The 15,823-nt window shown below is 40.6% G+C and overlaps 1 protein-coding gene across 20 annotated transcripts in view; it reads right to left on the bottom strand.

Moving 5' to 3' along the window:
* ABLIM1 (actin binding LIM protein 1) overlaps window positions 1-15,823 on the bottom strand; it is a 224,795-nt gene that overhangs the window by 111,320 nt on the left and 97,652 nt on the right. For all 20 annotated transcript variants that reach the window (XM_026851348.1, XM_026851367.1, XM_026851357.1 and 17 more), the window contains one exon: window positions 9,544-9,678. In XM_026851348.1, coding sequence (XP_026707149.1) covers window positions 9,544-9,678 — 135 coding nt within the window. The remainder of the gene's footprint in view (window positions 1-9,543; window positions 9,679-15,823) is intronic.

The raw sequence follows: 15,823 nt of genomic DNA on the forward strand, positions 1-15,823 counted from the left end.
AAACCTTGACCCTCCATTTCAAACATCATGCCTGCATGCCACTGTCATTATTACACAAGTAAGATTCAGTGGGGTACTTGAGTGAAACCCCTAAGCACTTAATGCAAGCATTCACTCAACTGAAACCACGAGTGATGACTGAGTTTCAGATGAACTCAGAGTTTTAACTTAATCAACTTCCCAATCAATGCCATGACACTGCTTTTAGTGCTATGAGGCCAGCTTTCTTTGGTTTTCTCTTTAAAACTGGAGATACAAACAATACTGCACAGGGAAGCTTTCCCGTCCACACCTGACATGCATATATTTCAGTCTTTCTAGCAGTCTAACAGACAATAGCTAGTACCTGAGCTCAACAGCAAACAGCAGCCCTATATAATGTTGCAGTGTGACAGCTTCCCAACTGAAATATCTATGTTTTGTGCACCAGGATGGAAACAATGACAAGAATCATTCAACCACTTAAAACACCTTTCACATTAAACTAAGCACTAGGTGGAGATCAAAGTCATTTATGGGTCTGTGGGAAATGAACCTTGAAGAAAATGCAATCTGTGGAAAAATGTCAAAGTTTAGCCTGGGATAGCTTAGCTGTAACTAGATGAGCAATCTCTCTAAAAAGATCATACATAAGCAAACAACGACTTAAGAATAGAACAAAAACAAACCTCATCCAAGCCAGGCAAATGAAGGATACACTGACAACAAACCCAAGCAACTTTTCATATTCTCGTAAGGATGTTCTGCCCTACTCATCAAGCACCTGTAAAGCATCCTGCTGGTCTTCTACTTTCAAAGGGATCCAGTAGCTTGTTAAAATCTGACATGGCATCTGTCAGCATTCATCAACATCAGCCAAGCAGTGCAATTAATTTCATTTCCTCTCAAATGTTTGGTCATGGAAGAAACCTCAGGCCCAGCTAAACTGAGATCAGTATCAACCAATTGCCATTAACAGCATTAAAACTCAACTAGCAAAAAAAAATGGATCCACTTCAGAATTGGACGAAACTGGTGGGGATTTTTTTTCCTGTAAACATCTAAAGCAAAAATTAGCAATTCAGTGTTTTATATGAAAATAGAAAAATAATGTGGAAAAAAAGACTCAAATAAAATAGGACATTACTACTGACAACAAGTAGAAGGGCAGGAAAGAGTCAGAGGATGGGAGAACAGTGTGAGATAGAACTATGGGTATAGTTTGAGCCCTGCTGTCAAAGCCCACAGTCACCTCACCCACTGTGCCTCTTCAGCAGGGAGCAAGGGATCCTCAGCAATCCTTACAGAGGCTGTTTTCCACAAGTGTGGAGGATGGCTGGTGGCTTCCACTGCCAGGGACTGGATATAGTTTAAAATCTACTGCACCCCTGAAACACCCCATTGCCATCCCAAAGGCTACTACCACTGTGTGACAAAGCTCTCCCTGCTGCTCAGAAGTTACAGGAGGGTTAGGGTCGTTTTGCAGGAAACCAGCCTATCTTACAGAAAACTTCCCACTGCCTTACCTGAACCTGAAGTGAAATGCCAATAAGAACCACTGCAAGAAAGAGAACAGGCTTCAAGACACAGGAGCTAAGATAACGCTAATACAGAAATGGCAGGTACTCTCACAGCTGCAGCTGAGGCTTGCTTTCATATCAAGCTACCTGAATGCATGACTTCACATCCGAATCCCATTTCCTGACACTGGAGAAATTTTAACCTCGGTTAGCTTCCCAGGAACAGCAGAATTGCATTGCTCCCTGGATTTTATATACTGTTCAGACCTGATTTGCTGTCCTTAAATGTGTTCTCGCTGTCCCTCATTAGATCCTCCTGTGCACACAGATAACAGCATGTTCCCCTTTCTGCTTTTTAACTTGATTTATATGTTAATCTCTTCAGCAACAAGTACTTCTCTTCCATTTTCACCCTTAAAATCTCAACTTACTCTTCCTCATTCCCTTCCATGGGACTTTCTACCATGGATAAAGGATGCAGAGTTGTAATTCTTCAAGATCTTGAGTCAGATCCACAAATTCCTGGCCATCCAAAACAGGATACTGTAACATTTCTGTCCTTTTAATTTGTATTCTGCTGTTAGAGCATTTCAGTTTCATATTTTCCAAAGTTTTATGTTTTAATGACTAGAAATGCCCTTTTCTTTAAATGAAAGCCAAAACACTCAGGTTTAGGAAAAAAATGAAAACACAAACACTTTGGAGAAAAATCAGAAGACTTAATAATGTTAAGGCTGTTTCAATAACCAAGCTGAAAAGGGGAGTTCACAAGCTGGCAAGTAGAACCATGGTGTATTGAAAGAGAATTTCAAACCTGGAGAGCTTTTATGTAAAGCAGGCTCTCTGGTTCAGTGATTTAAGGGATCTCATATAATTTTCCAGGAAGGAGCACATTCTATCCACCAGTTACATTACCGTGTCCACAGATCAGTCGCTGTTTCAGAAATATTTGTGGAAATGCAGAGACGTTTTCAAACACTGCACTGGGTATCTACTACAAGAATGTCCTCATATTTAAACTTTCCATCCACTGACACTGAACTATTAATAGCACCAACTACCCAGCAGCCAGTTTGCAGCCTCCCCCTGCTGCCACTGAAAGAATCTGATGACAGATCAAAGGTCAAAGAAGTAATGATTTAAAACACATTCCTGCTTGTTGATACAGTGTCTGCTTACATGACCCTAACTTCTTCGTAGTCCTTCAAGGGAGGATGATCCAGTTCAAAGTCAAAGATTACAGAGCATCCCAAAATCTAAATTTAGGAACACTCCCTCCTTCAAGCTCATTGAACTACAGATGATGTAGCCTTGCAGAAGTCACCATATCAAAGGAACAGACCTGTGCCTGGAACCTAAACATACCACAAAGGATTCTGGAAGTACACATAGATGCGGGCTTTCCTAAAAAATCTTGAAAGGAAAATTAGCACATTTGTTTCACAATTAAGGAACTGCTTTATGCTCATTTGGAACAACGTTTCAAAAGAAGCTAAAAGTTTCTTCTCTGTGGGATACTCTGCATTTGTAGAATGCTTCCTGTATGTCGAGACTTGGCTATGCCTTATAATTAGCAAGAATATTAGCTGGTAATTGCCTTTTGATATCTGATATCACTATATCATGTAAAACATTCATACACAGTGAAACATTTCCATCTGACATAGTCTAATCAAATTACAGACATTTATGCCACATAACGAGGACTATAAAACTTTAGGAACACCATCCATATTCTCATGGCAGGATTGCTTATTTATGAGTTGTTTGGGGTTTTTTTAAACTTTAGGCTACTATATGGAAGATAACTATATTTTCCAAATTATATTCAATATCAAGAACAGGGACACTGTCTACTATTTGAAATAGTACCACAAATACTATGTTGCCTTGTCAAGATAACAAAACCGATCTCTACCTGTATAAAAATCAAGCTATGTAAACTTTTACATTGTTGCTATGAAAGCTTAAAGCTTGTTCTGTTAAGCAACACACTATATTGAAACCAGCACTTCCCTCTAACCCAGATGATGAATCACAGGCTTAATAATGAAGCCTTCTTATAGCAATTTTGCTAGCCTCAAAGTTTCCTCTCCTAGTACATGCAATAGGGTAAAATGAACTGTAATGAGCTGACAATGACAGAAAATTATCATTTGTATCAGATCACAATTTAAAATGAGATACTAAAATCTCTGCTCATGCACATTGTAATTTAAGGCCTGATCCCACACACATTTACATATGTAATAGACATTGCAGTGAATAGTCTTAATTTTTCCAGAAGAGTTATTCATGTACATAGATAGTTACAAGAAAAGCTTTTTACTTCTTATAAGCTACTAATTCATTCTTATTAATGTTAATGCTTATTAAAGACAAAAAGTAAAACAATGAGATCTCAGGTCAGTCTGTTCTCTCTCCAACCTCCTCATCTAACCCTCCCTCCTCTCAGCCTGCTGCTTGCATTTGGTATGGTAAGAGCAGTGTACTCCTGGTAAAACAGAAATTAAGACTTATTTATTACAACTGAGGTTACACAGAATCCACTTAAACTTGCATTTGTAACACATAACAGTGTAATTTCTTAGCAAGATAAGTGACTTTTAGTTATAAACCAGCCAAAGACAACTGCTCTGAACAGTGCTCCTGGAGCAGTGCTCCTAAATGTTTCTTATCCCTCTGCTGTCCATCATTCCCCTGTTAACTGAAGCTCCGAGTCAGCTGCTGACTGCCTGAAATTCTTTGCCTATCAGGAGGCCAGCAGAGCTCACCTTCTGGGGGGACAGGCCGCACCGTTTTCAGCTCTTTGTTTTTTTTTATCAGCTCTTATCTAGAGCCACAAATAGAACTAGCCAGCCTTGCCAGGCAGATAGGACAAACCAGCTGTAAATCCTTCGTTCTCAACAGGCACGGATAAACAGCTATCTGCATCTTACCACGGGGGTATGGGAACACGTCAGTCGGTGGAGGTAAAACCTGTCATCTTTGTCAGGAAGCAGTGACTCTGTTCTGAGAAAGATTCCAGAGGTGGACAGAGCACCAAACTACAGGGGAGGACCATTTTCTTATCACATTACATGACATATGAGCACATCCTGAGCTGGCTGATGCAGCATGGAGGCTTAAGTCACCATGTTCCTGCAGTGCAACAACCACGACTGACATGTATGCCAAGCAATCACAGAGTGCCTATGTGTCTCTGACATAACCTAGGGAAGCACGATTACTGTCATATCAAATACACTTAACAGTATGATGTAAACACAAAGTTGAGAGCCTGGATGGCAACAACAACAAAACAAAGGGATCTCACACAGAGCAAAGTCAGAACAGGATCTCACCAAAATCCTGCTACTATTCAACTAGTGTGACAGCTTTATGAGGAAATGGATTTTTTCCACATCTTCACTAGACTATCAGACCAAGTCTGTGGCTAACATCTTAAATATTTTCAGCAGGTATGACAACAGTCAGGCAAGTATCAGCTTATTCAAGCCTTCCACACTGTAGAGTATACACTGAAGTCTCAAGAGCAAACTTTAGTATACAGAAAGGAGAAAGACAACCAAGCCACCTGTAGATGCAGGTGATACATTCTGGTCCCAATATCAGCTGTTTCCTCTAGCTAACAACATACTGTATAAACTGAGGGGGTCTAACTCCACCTCCTGTAGAGTCACAGTCATGTTAAATTAAAAAGCCATTAGACTAAGAGGGAAAATACACTTACTTGAACGGCTGTGTCCCACTTGTATGAAACATATGGTCAGACAACATGCAATATAAGTAAATAACTATATGGTTTAAACACAAATTACAGTTATTTAAATATGAGCTCTGCAGCTTGCGTATAAGACTCAAAACAGGACTTGGAGCAAACTCCCATATACCCCTTTGCTTTCTCTCAGTGAAAGACAAATGAACATGAAAAAGAAGACATTCACTTGCTGGCAAACCCAACTAGTAAGGCACAGACTGAATGAATAGCAAGAGAAATGTCTCTAAGAATGCAGTGATGGCCCTCTCAATTCAAAGTGGAATATGCAGATATGATAAACAGGCAGAAGACACACTGTCACACCCCTCTCCTAAACAACAAGTGAACACATGCAACCAGTCATCTTCCACAAGCTCAAAGTTTCCTTAACAAGCTAATGATAAAAATCACAGTTTCATTTCCATCAGAGATTGGTATTTCTATAGCTCTCCTTTCTCTGGTGATCTTCATGCAAGCAGTCATGAGGTCAATAATATTACAGAATATTAAACTGTCATCAGCTTGGAAGTATCTCCATAAAACAGAAGCCACAATGAGTTTAGATATTGCCCTAGGGGAAGGAAAAAAAAAAAAAAAAGGTATCCTAGTAAACCCAACCTTGCAACAGAATAGTCAAAGGACAGCAGCAGCACATAAGTAATTAAAAGAAGAAATTACACACCCCAAAAATAGCAAGATTAATCTGGTGAATTCAGCAGGAGTACAATTCCATCTTGCCCTGCTTCATCGAGAGATCCTAGGCATGCATGCTGTTTGCTGCCTGGCCTGGATTACCCTTCTCCTTCATGACTCGAAGGGTCTCAGCTGGTCTGCTGCTGGAAATACCCTAATCCAGTGTCTTCTGTAAATTGAGACCACTACTCACTATGGGCAGAAACAGTAAAAGAAACAACTTGTTGCTGTTTTTGAACAGTTTAGGGATTATGTAACATCAAGTACAACTTGAAATACAGGAACTGTAATACAGAAAGACATATGCATCACCCCAAGCGTTTCAGGAATAGTGCAGACAGTGCTCCTCTCCTTCCATGATGGGCTGATACTATTCCAGTTTGACATAGAAGACAGACATCAATATCCAAAGGAAAGTAATTTTTTCACCTATCTAACTGCTTTTTAACTAAAAAACATAAGTAACACAAACACAGAGTTTCTTAGATTCTAGCCATTCACTTTTCAGCATGCAACTAACTCAAGTTTAGGAAAACCTTTAGTTTAGGAAAACAAACATTTCTAATTTCTGCTATATCATATCTATTTAGGAAGCAGAAGAACAGAGTTATGGAAATCATACTACTGTACTACTCCACCCACATTTGGAACATGAAAAATAAAACTGAAACTTTTCAAAATCTGGATCTGCAGTATATGTGATAGATATGGACATTCAGACATGCTAACTCAGGTTTAAAGGAAGTGGAAAAACTTCATAGTACAGATTCTGTCACTCCAGTTTAGTTAATCAGTTACTCTGATTTACTCAAGCACCTTTCTTCATGTTTGTCACCAGCTCTGCTACATCCAACCTCTAGCCTGAAGCCCTTTCAATGTGTCTATCCTATGCTATGCTAGGACAGAATGCAGCAGATGCTGGTTGTACGGGAGCAACCCTTCCCTTGTTTCACATGGGCCTATATATTTCTCTATATTCTCACCTTTCATCCCACATACTGTGGTTACTTAATTCAGACAACTCTGTATTGTTGTCCATTAAACAGAAACTGTATGATGAAGCCAGGATTACCTCCGGCTTCAGAACACCCATCTTCAAAGGCGATAATTTCACAAAGTTTTAAAATTATTTAATACTTCAATAAACCACTTACTTGTAAAAAGCCACAGTGGTCACAGAGGGCTCAGTGGCACGAGCTGGAGCTGCTGAGAGCCCCTCAGGCCCTTGCTCTGAGGAGCAGGCAGGGCTCTCCCCACTCCTAGGGCAGCTCCCACAACCCAAAGCTTCAGAGGCCCTTTGCAGAACTGGGGCTGACAGAAGACAGAGCTCTGTCAGTAACCCAGCTGCCAGCCATGCAGCCTCCTTACAGCTTTCAGGCAAATATAAACACAAGTATAGAAATATACTTACATCTGAGGGCAAGGTGCAGAATGGGGGCCTAGTGAGCGGCAGGGCCGGAGAGTGGGAGGCTCACACAGTGGAGGTCCCTAAGATTGTGAAGCCCAGGCCAGAAGGAAGGGCGAGGCACGGAGAATGGCGGCCCACAGAGGGGGAGGCACAGTGAGAGGGGAGACACTCGCACAGTGGAAGACCAATGAGTGCGTGTGTGGGAGGCCACTGGGGAGGCAGGGGGGAAAGCTGAGCTGAAAAAGTGTAGGGCACCTGAAAGTATGGGATGCCAACAAAAAGGTGCGAGGCTCACATAGTGGAGGCTTGTGCAGAGTCAGAGTCCCAACAAAATTGTTGGAGGTCCCCCCAAAAAATCATGAGGCTTAGAGACTCAAAGCCCTCAGAGACTGAGAACAAGTCAGTGAAACCCAGAGCGAGCAGGAGGCTCATAAGCAGAGCCCCCAAGAGAATGAGGCTCCAAAAAAAGGGGAGGCCTCCATAAAAGCGGAAGTCCCAGAAAATTCCAGCCTGTGGAGAGGGAGGCCCAGAGAGTCCGGGAGCCCCAAAAGCAGGTGAGGGGGCTGGAAAGGGAGGTCGGCTCACACAGGGAGGCCTGGAGCAGTGAGAGGCTCAGAGGATAAGGCTGATGGAGACCTAGAGAGTCAGGGATGTCCACAGGGATGGGTAGGCTCAAAAGAACGGGATGCCCAGAGCATCCCAGCCCCTGGGAGGGGAGGCGCAGAGAGCACAGACCCGGTGAGAGGTGGTGGCCCCCTCAGAGAAAGAGGAGGCCCAGTCCCAAAAACTGAAGGCCCAGAGTAAAATGGAGGCCCTCAGCAAGCGTGTGTGTATGTATATACTTACACACACAAGTATGTATAGATATGCACACATAGACAGTGCACACATACTGCTATTTCTTGAACTTAGGCAAAATCCAACCACAAGAAAAGAAAATTTTTTCGGCTACTTGGCTTAAAAGCCCCAACTCAGCTTTTTCTGAGGGGCATGGTGTCAGCACGGCTGCTACAGATACCTCTTATCTCCTGCTCCTTTCCCTTTTGTAACCATCCTCTGCACTGCTCGCTTGCTGAAGGCACACCTCCTAAAACACATGGCTAAGGCTCCCCCTCGCCCCAGCACACACTCCTCAGTGACCACCCTGCATGTTTCTCTCAGATGTCAGTATCCATTAGGGGTTTTTTGGTGGGTTTATTTGAATGCAGTTACTTACTTTCAGCAATCAATTCAGTTAAAAGGACTTTAATTCTCATAACTCTCTAGTGAAAGGGAGTGGTTGCTTTAACAGTTTTAAAAAAATCCAAAATTTATCCGTGTATTGAAAATGCTTGAAAAAGCACTTAGAACCAAAACTACAGAAAGACAGAATTTTCTTAAGTATTCTTATGCTATATTCCTTTTCACCTCATCACATTATACAGTCTAAACATACCCTTGCCCCATATATGGACACAACAGGAAATACATACAACACAACATTTGAAACCAAGTCAGCTATTTACACTGGATTTCTGAGTGACTGCTAGGGCTATACTTTCTATATTTTCTAACTCTCCATAAATCACTTGGATATTTAGGGTCGTTCCAAAATTTTGCAAATAAACAGAACAAAAAAAAAACAATCACCAAAGCAGCCAGAGTCTAATTATGGCCTAATTCACTATTTTGGAAATATGTGAAACCGACTGCCTACAAAGTACTGATGAAGCAAATAAAAGAGAAAATAATATTAAAAAGACCTAAGATTTTTTTTCATTTCTTTCAGGTATAATTATCTATTGTGTAGCTTGCACACAGTGAATGTAGAAAAGAAAAAGAATGAATACATAAGTATTCAGAGCAGAATGTGCTATTTTGAGTCTTCTAGAAGTGGCAGATTTACCAACCTCCCCCCCCCAGTAAAATCAAATGTCTCATATAATCTTTCTTTTCAATTACATTGTAAATGTTTGTATATTGAATTTGTTCTGTGTGGTGCTGATCACCTTGCTGCTTGTACAAGTGCAATCAGGCATTTCACCCCCCATTCTTTACCTCCCCCACCTACAAATCATTCAGATACTAAGCAGTGAGAATATCCCGTAACTGGCCGATCACAGGAAACACGACCTCTCATCACTGGCTCAAGGTATATTTGCACAAACTGACTCTTCGTTAACAGATGGATATCAAGGTCTTACCTTTGCAGGTGAAACATTTGATGTGGAAGTGTCTGGCCTGAACACGGAGTACTTCACCCTTACATGGCTCCCCACATTTATGGCAGTGGATGACTGGCTTTTCAGAGGGATGGTGAGGCTCCTGAGGATGGGCCACTGTAAAACAAAAAATATGATTTAAACTCAGACAAAAGAAGTATTTTCTCCTGTAAATAAACCTGTGTTCTCAGACACTTTTCATCACGATACAAATGTATCTATTCACATTTTACACTCCTCTAAAACGTCGTCACCATTTTTTTAAAATATAGCCTTTTCACAAACCCATAGTTTAAGCCATTCACATCAACTATTACCTCTTTCCACTGAGGCTGCCATGGAAAGACATGGAGAAATTCCCTCCCCAGTTTCAGTGCACAAAGTGTTTCAGAACGCCTAAGCTTTTCTTTCCAAGAACATGAGTGTGTGCAAACCATTCAATGAGCACACAAGGCAACAAGAACTGGGCTATTTTAATCCAAGGAAGAATACAGTCCAAGCAAAAAGAATGAAAGAAACCAATTCCAAATCATGTTTTGGGAAACGAGATGAACCAGGCAGCCTGACTTTGCATGCAAATGACTATATTAAATATAAACTACAAACATCTCCATTTTGCTACAGCGCATACCTAACACAGGGAAAGCATATCTAAAGAGAACAGAAGCCAATGTCATTTGTTTTAACTCCCACTAATTCTAGCAGAAATTACTCTCTGAATGCAAATTAAGAGATATTATGAGTAGACAGAAATGACCAAAGCATCTGCAATATTGTCAGAGACACAAAATCCCAGGTACTGGTAGTTGATCATAAAGCCCTGAGCAGAGCTTCAACAGAACAGGAAAGGTTTGTGTCAGCTTTATTGTGTATTTCACTGTTGCAATAAAAGTTTTATTGCTCCACATTTGGCTTCTGTAAAAAACATTTCCCTTTCTCTTCAGATATGTCTTGTGGCAGCTTAAGGCCCCAACAGAAATACATGGGTGTAATCTAGATCAAGACTGAATTTCAACTATACTGTCTCAAGTAGAAAGTATTACCCAGAATGTTCCCAAACAAAACTATGTTCCTTCAAATCTCCCTCCCACATCCCACTCTAGCAGGAGAAAGTTGTTCTCACAATATTCTTCTCAAACTAGTGATGCTCATCAGAACATTTCAGAGTAAACACACCTCTCTACCAACACCTCTGTCTTTACACGATTCCTGTTGTGCTCTTCCTGGCCTGCAAAGGACTGACTGCTGATACACCTACATCACTCTCACTGCCACTAGGAATTATCTTCAATTTTTTATTTTTTCTTCCGAAGCTCTGTTCCTTTTCCAATCAATTCCTGACATCTCCCCAGCTAGGATTATGGTTTTTTCAGGTTACCGCTGATGCAGCAACATAACAGATACCTTGCTCATATTTACTGCATGAGTTTCCTTCCTCAATGACTTTCTAGGGAAAAAAGTCCTTTTATATTACTCTCCTTCATAAATGCTTTAGTGAATAAATGCTGCTATCATTCTGCATTATATAAATACAAGATTAATAATAAAAAAGCCTAACGTGATTACAGGAGTAACATCACCAAGAATAAAGGACAACAAATAAGCAATAATTTCTGCTGTAAATCTAGCCAAACTAATATGGTAGTGCTGTTTTGTTCTTCATCCCGCCCCCATTCCACCTCCAAACTTCACAGGAAATGGCTGAATTCTTCTACTCAAGCTCAAAGTTCTGAATATCTCCTCCTCTGGTAGCCTCATTTCAACTATTTCCCTTGAGCAGTTATTCAGCCCATACTGGTGAACAGAATGTAGATGGCAATGCCAAACAGTATTTCAATTAGCAGCTCCATTTAAGTAAGAGCCCCGTAAATGCCTTGCCTTGAGTGAATCTCATCTAATAGTCTGCAATGCAATACTATTTCTGGGGTGGAAGTTATTATTCTTCCAAACAAGACTATTAACTTGTAACCAAGGAAACACATAGTTTATGCAATGAGAAACAAAGAAAATAAAGAGACAAACATGGAGACAAGTGCTAGCAAATTAAATTATTATGAGGAAAATTCCCTCTTGGATCCAGACAGACTGAGATGGGCCTGATGCCAACTGAAGAAAAGGTAACAGAATTTTTAAAGTTGCTCAAATGAGGAACTGTATCAAGGATGTGGGCAAACTCCCTTTAGGATTTAAATGCTGCAGTGTGAAATCTCCACCTGCAACATTCTGCTCTCTCACACTCACATGTGGAAGACACCCTAATATATTCTGCATGCCAGCATCTGGATCTTCTGGTATTGATCTGAAAGACAAGTTTTTGCTCATTACTACAGAGTAAATAAATGTTTTCAAGACTGGTCCGGTGATATAACTTCTTTACAGTTCTGCCTTTACAGCCATTTAAATGAATACTGCTAGTTGTTATTTCCAGACTGATCTCTTAAGAGAACCTAATTATGGTGCTTGTCTTACTGGCTTCAATTTGGCATTGTAGGTCATGATTGAGTAATTGACTTTTGCTCTCCTGCAAGGAATTGCTTGTAAGCTTTTTCCTTTGGATATATGCAATACACACAAGGCTTTCCAGTGGCAGAAGTGACCCTTTATACAGTGAGGAGAGAAAGGGGAATTAAAGAGAAATACCTTCATAAGCAGTTTATTAAATGATTCTGACTGACAACTAGCCAGCTTACTGGACATGTATATCGTAAGCTGCTTTGGGCCTGAAAACCCTGAACTGGGAGTTAGGCTCATCCCTCTGCACATCTTGACACAGTAATATTTTCCGTTCTGCCTGCATCACATCAATTGCACACTAGAGGATATATTCTCAGGCATTGTGTACCAGCAGCAACGGTACAATAAAGCAACTCTATCATGACTAAGAAATTAATAGAATCCAGCCAGTGTAATTAGTGATAGGACATTAATTTAGGAACTGGATAATGCAGGTTCTAACCCTTGCTCCACAACAGGTATCTGGGCTTTTTAGATGGCATGCCCTTAACTCTAAAGGACTAATGTCAGTTAAATTCAGCTAAGTTTCTTAAAAAAATCAATAGCATCTTCTTCTGTGAGGAAGACTGTCTGTGTCACTGGAGTCTTGCTTTGTGCTAACATCACTCCATAGACATACCACCATTATTTCTGTCATTCCTTACATATCCTTGTGAATCATGGAATGTTGATTTCATTAAATTTTGCAACTGCACTATACTGATATAAATTCAAAGCGACTTGGTCAGCTTGAGGACACTCACTGCATTTTATCAAAACATCTCAAAATAATCCCAGATCTGCAAAGAAAAAGAAATAAAGAGAGAGAGAGAGAGAGAGAGGAAAAACCAGTAACAACCCAGTGTTCATATAAGCAACCCAAGGCACTTTGTGAGCAAAATGGAAGAATTAATTTGCTGTGCAAAGTTTAATACTGTCCTGTCAGTGGTGCTTTATGTAGAGCAGATAATTGTACAAAGGTTTAATAGCAATTATATGTTTTGCTGCATCAGCCAGAAAAAGGACCTCAGCACTGATAGCAAACCCTTCTGAAATGGAAATTACAACAACTACCTGAAGAGTAACAAGAGCAGTGCTGAATAAAAGAAAACAAAGAAAATAAATACTGCAGCCTCCCTTATTTATGATTCTCTCCCTGAATACAGAACTGTTAGAAAACCAAAGACTCAAGCTAAGTGACTCCTAGCTGCAGATTCTTGCTGGCAAGACTCCATGTCTCTGCTGCAAGCCACAGAATACTTCAGCTTTTTATTGGAAGTCAGAAAGAAGCTTCTGGGAAATGCCTTGCTATGCGTATGCTGCAAAGCAGAGGTCACAGCAAAATAAGATGAGTTCAGTTCTGCTCTAAACTGAAGTAAAAAGTAGCTTCCTCTAAATTAAGCAGGAGGAGGATATAGGCTATTTTTCTTCTAAAAATGAATTTTTGTCATTTCCACATTTGCAGGCCTACCTTCACAAATGAACTTGGACTTACACTCAGTCAACTCAACCATCTTGTAGCAGGTGTGACTTCAAACTTTATGCTAGGATATACAATTTCTATGACTTCGAGCTCCACCACCTCTTGGCTCTTTTGCACAGCACTGAGATCATGTTGTGCCCATAGCAGCACAGGCAAGGGGACTCACAGGATTTCACAGCTGTGTCCTTTATATTTTAAGAGCGGCCTAATACAGACAGCACTTCCAATTAGCTGCTGTGTTTTCTTGGCTGAAGACTGAATTATTAAGAAGGAAAAATAAAGCAAAGATTGAATGGTGTGAAACTACTGCATAGGTTTTTTTGCTAGCCTGTTTTAAGTTTCCTCACTCCTTTCTGCTTTCAGGAATGAAAGTAAAATGAGATTGCCAAGACAGCGAATGCAACCAAATCTTACCACAGGCAGCAGTGCTCTCTGCCCTCTCCCTCTAATACCTGATACAGCTTTGGAGGCCATCATTTCTTAATAGACAGGATTTGAAGTTCAAAACTTGAAGGTTTAAAAATCAAAATTCTCTCAGTGTCTGACACTGTCAAGTGGTGGTAGTGTTACTCCAGCTGGGCAGCCAGCTGCTTGCTTAGGACAGGACAGAGGTAGGCAGGTAGGCACTGTGCACAGGACGACAAGCTGTGAAAAAAGCTGGGATGAGAGGCACCAGAGAATCAAGTTCAAGAACCAGATCTGGCTTATCACTTCTTCTCCATGCTCTCTGTGTGAAGAGAGGAGAAGTAATTTTCTCCTGTTCTTTGTGCTTCTCGTAGAGGTGAACGTCTGTAACCTCTGGTTTGTAAAACCTGTCTGTCTGTAGCCCGTACACTCTGAGGAATTCCTCTATCGTAAAAGCCCAGCACAGTGTAGCCTTGAGGAGTTACTGTAATAGCTGTTAAAAAGAAGGGATGAAAAATGCAGTGTCATTTTACTTATCTGCAGACTCAGTTCTTGAATCTTAAATCTGTAAGAATCCTATCAGCTAAGGTGACCAAGAAGTGACTGAGACTGAAATCAAACCTCCCAGCTGTCAGCAATAGATAAAGGAGTTACTGCAGTCACTAGCCACAGGTATCAGACAGAGATCTTCAGGAATTCCAGGACATCCTGGAAGGAGGTACTTCCATAAAGAGATACCAGTGAGCTCCATGCCTACACATGTATGAAAAAGCCTAAGGCAAAATCCTAGACTGCAGCTTGCTCATACTATTGCCATTCAAATCATATCTGAAGGATAATTTTAAAACTCTTCCTATAAATTTATCTGTATTACTCCTACAGTGTGCCAATTTGTCTTAAAGCTATTTTCACTGTCTATATATAACTGGAGTAGCTATTTTTTTAAAAGGCACAAAAAAAATATCTTAAAGCTTATAGTTATTTGCCATAATTTCAATTTTTTTTTTCTGATATTTTCCATAGAAGCACTGTTATTTTCCCCTTACAATTAACCTGCTGCTGAAAGCAGCAGATGCAAACAGGACCACAGCAGCAACCAGAACACTTCAGGACAGTATCTCTTTTGGCACTGTTAAAGCTAGTGCCCTAACCACGGTGATACATACGTGTGAGAGTGTACTAGCTGGCCAACACATTCATTCTGACAGGGCAAGAGATCAGCAGCTCTGCCCAATGTTAACTCATGCTCCTTTTTACGGGGTGTTGGTGGGATCAAAGTTAGAGTTTAGCAAGTAGGGCAGAGCAGGAGAGAAGGCTGGTTTACATGAGAAAGTCATGTGAAGATGAATAGCACAGCCCACACCTGTTCTGGTTTAGGTCCAGAAAGAAGTACTATTAATCCCCCAGCCCTCTGGTCTTATTCTCAACTTGTTCAACAAAGAGAAGACCTAAGAAAAACTGATACTTTTTTAATGTAGCCTATTCAATTATCACCATAACATATGCTTGTCAGCCTCAGTTCTCCAGTTACAATAAACAAAGTACACCACAGGTATCTATCCTCAAAATAGCAACTCGTGGCCAGATGTGCGGCCGACCACAAGATAGTAATGAACTGATTTGTATCAGTTCTCTCCACACCAGCCACCAGACCCCTTGGCAGGTACTGTAGCAACTTAAAAGATTTTCACAAAACACTAAACAGGGGAAAAGGCACGTGTCCAGCCTAGAAATGGGGTGCATTGCTACCTTGAGAAATAGATTCTTTAAAAGGAAAAATAAGCTATAAAGGCACTAACAAGTTTAACTAGTTAAAACTAGGATGATAGTTTAGGATACTTCATAAGAAAAACATGTGAGAAAATGCTGTATATGAAGATA

This window comes from Athene cunicularia (assembly GCF_003259725.1).
Source record: "Athene cunicularia isolate RWA chromosome 6 unlocalized genomic scaffold, athCun1 chr6_part1, whole genome shotgun sequence".
Taxonomy (NCBI): domain Eukaryota; kingdom Metazoa; phylum Chordata; class Aves; order Strigiformes; family Strigidae; genus Athene; species Athene cunicularia.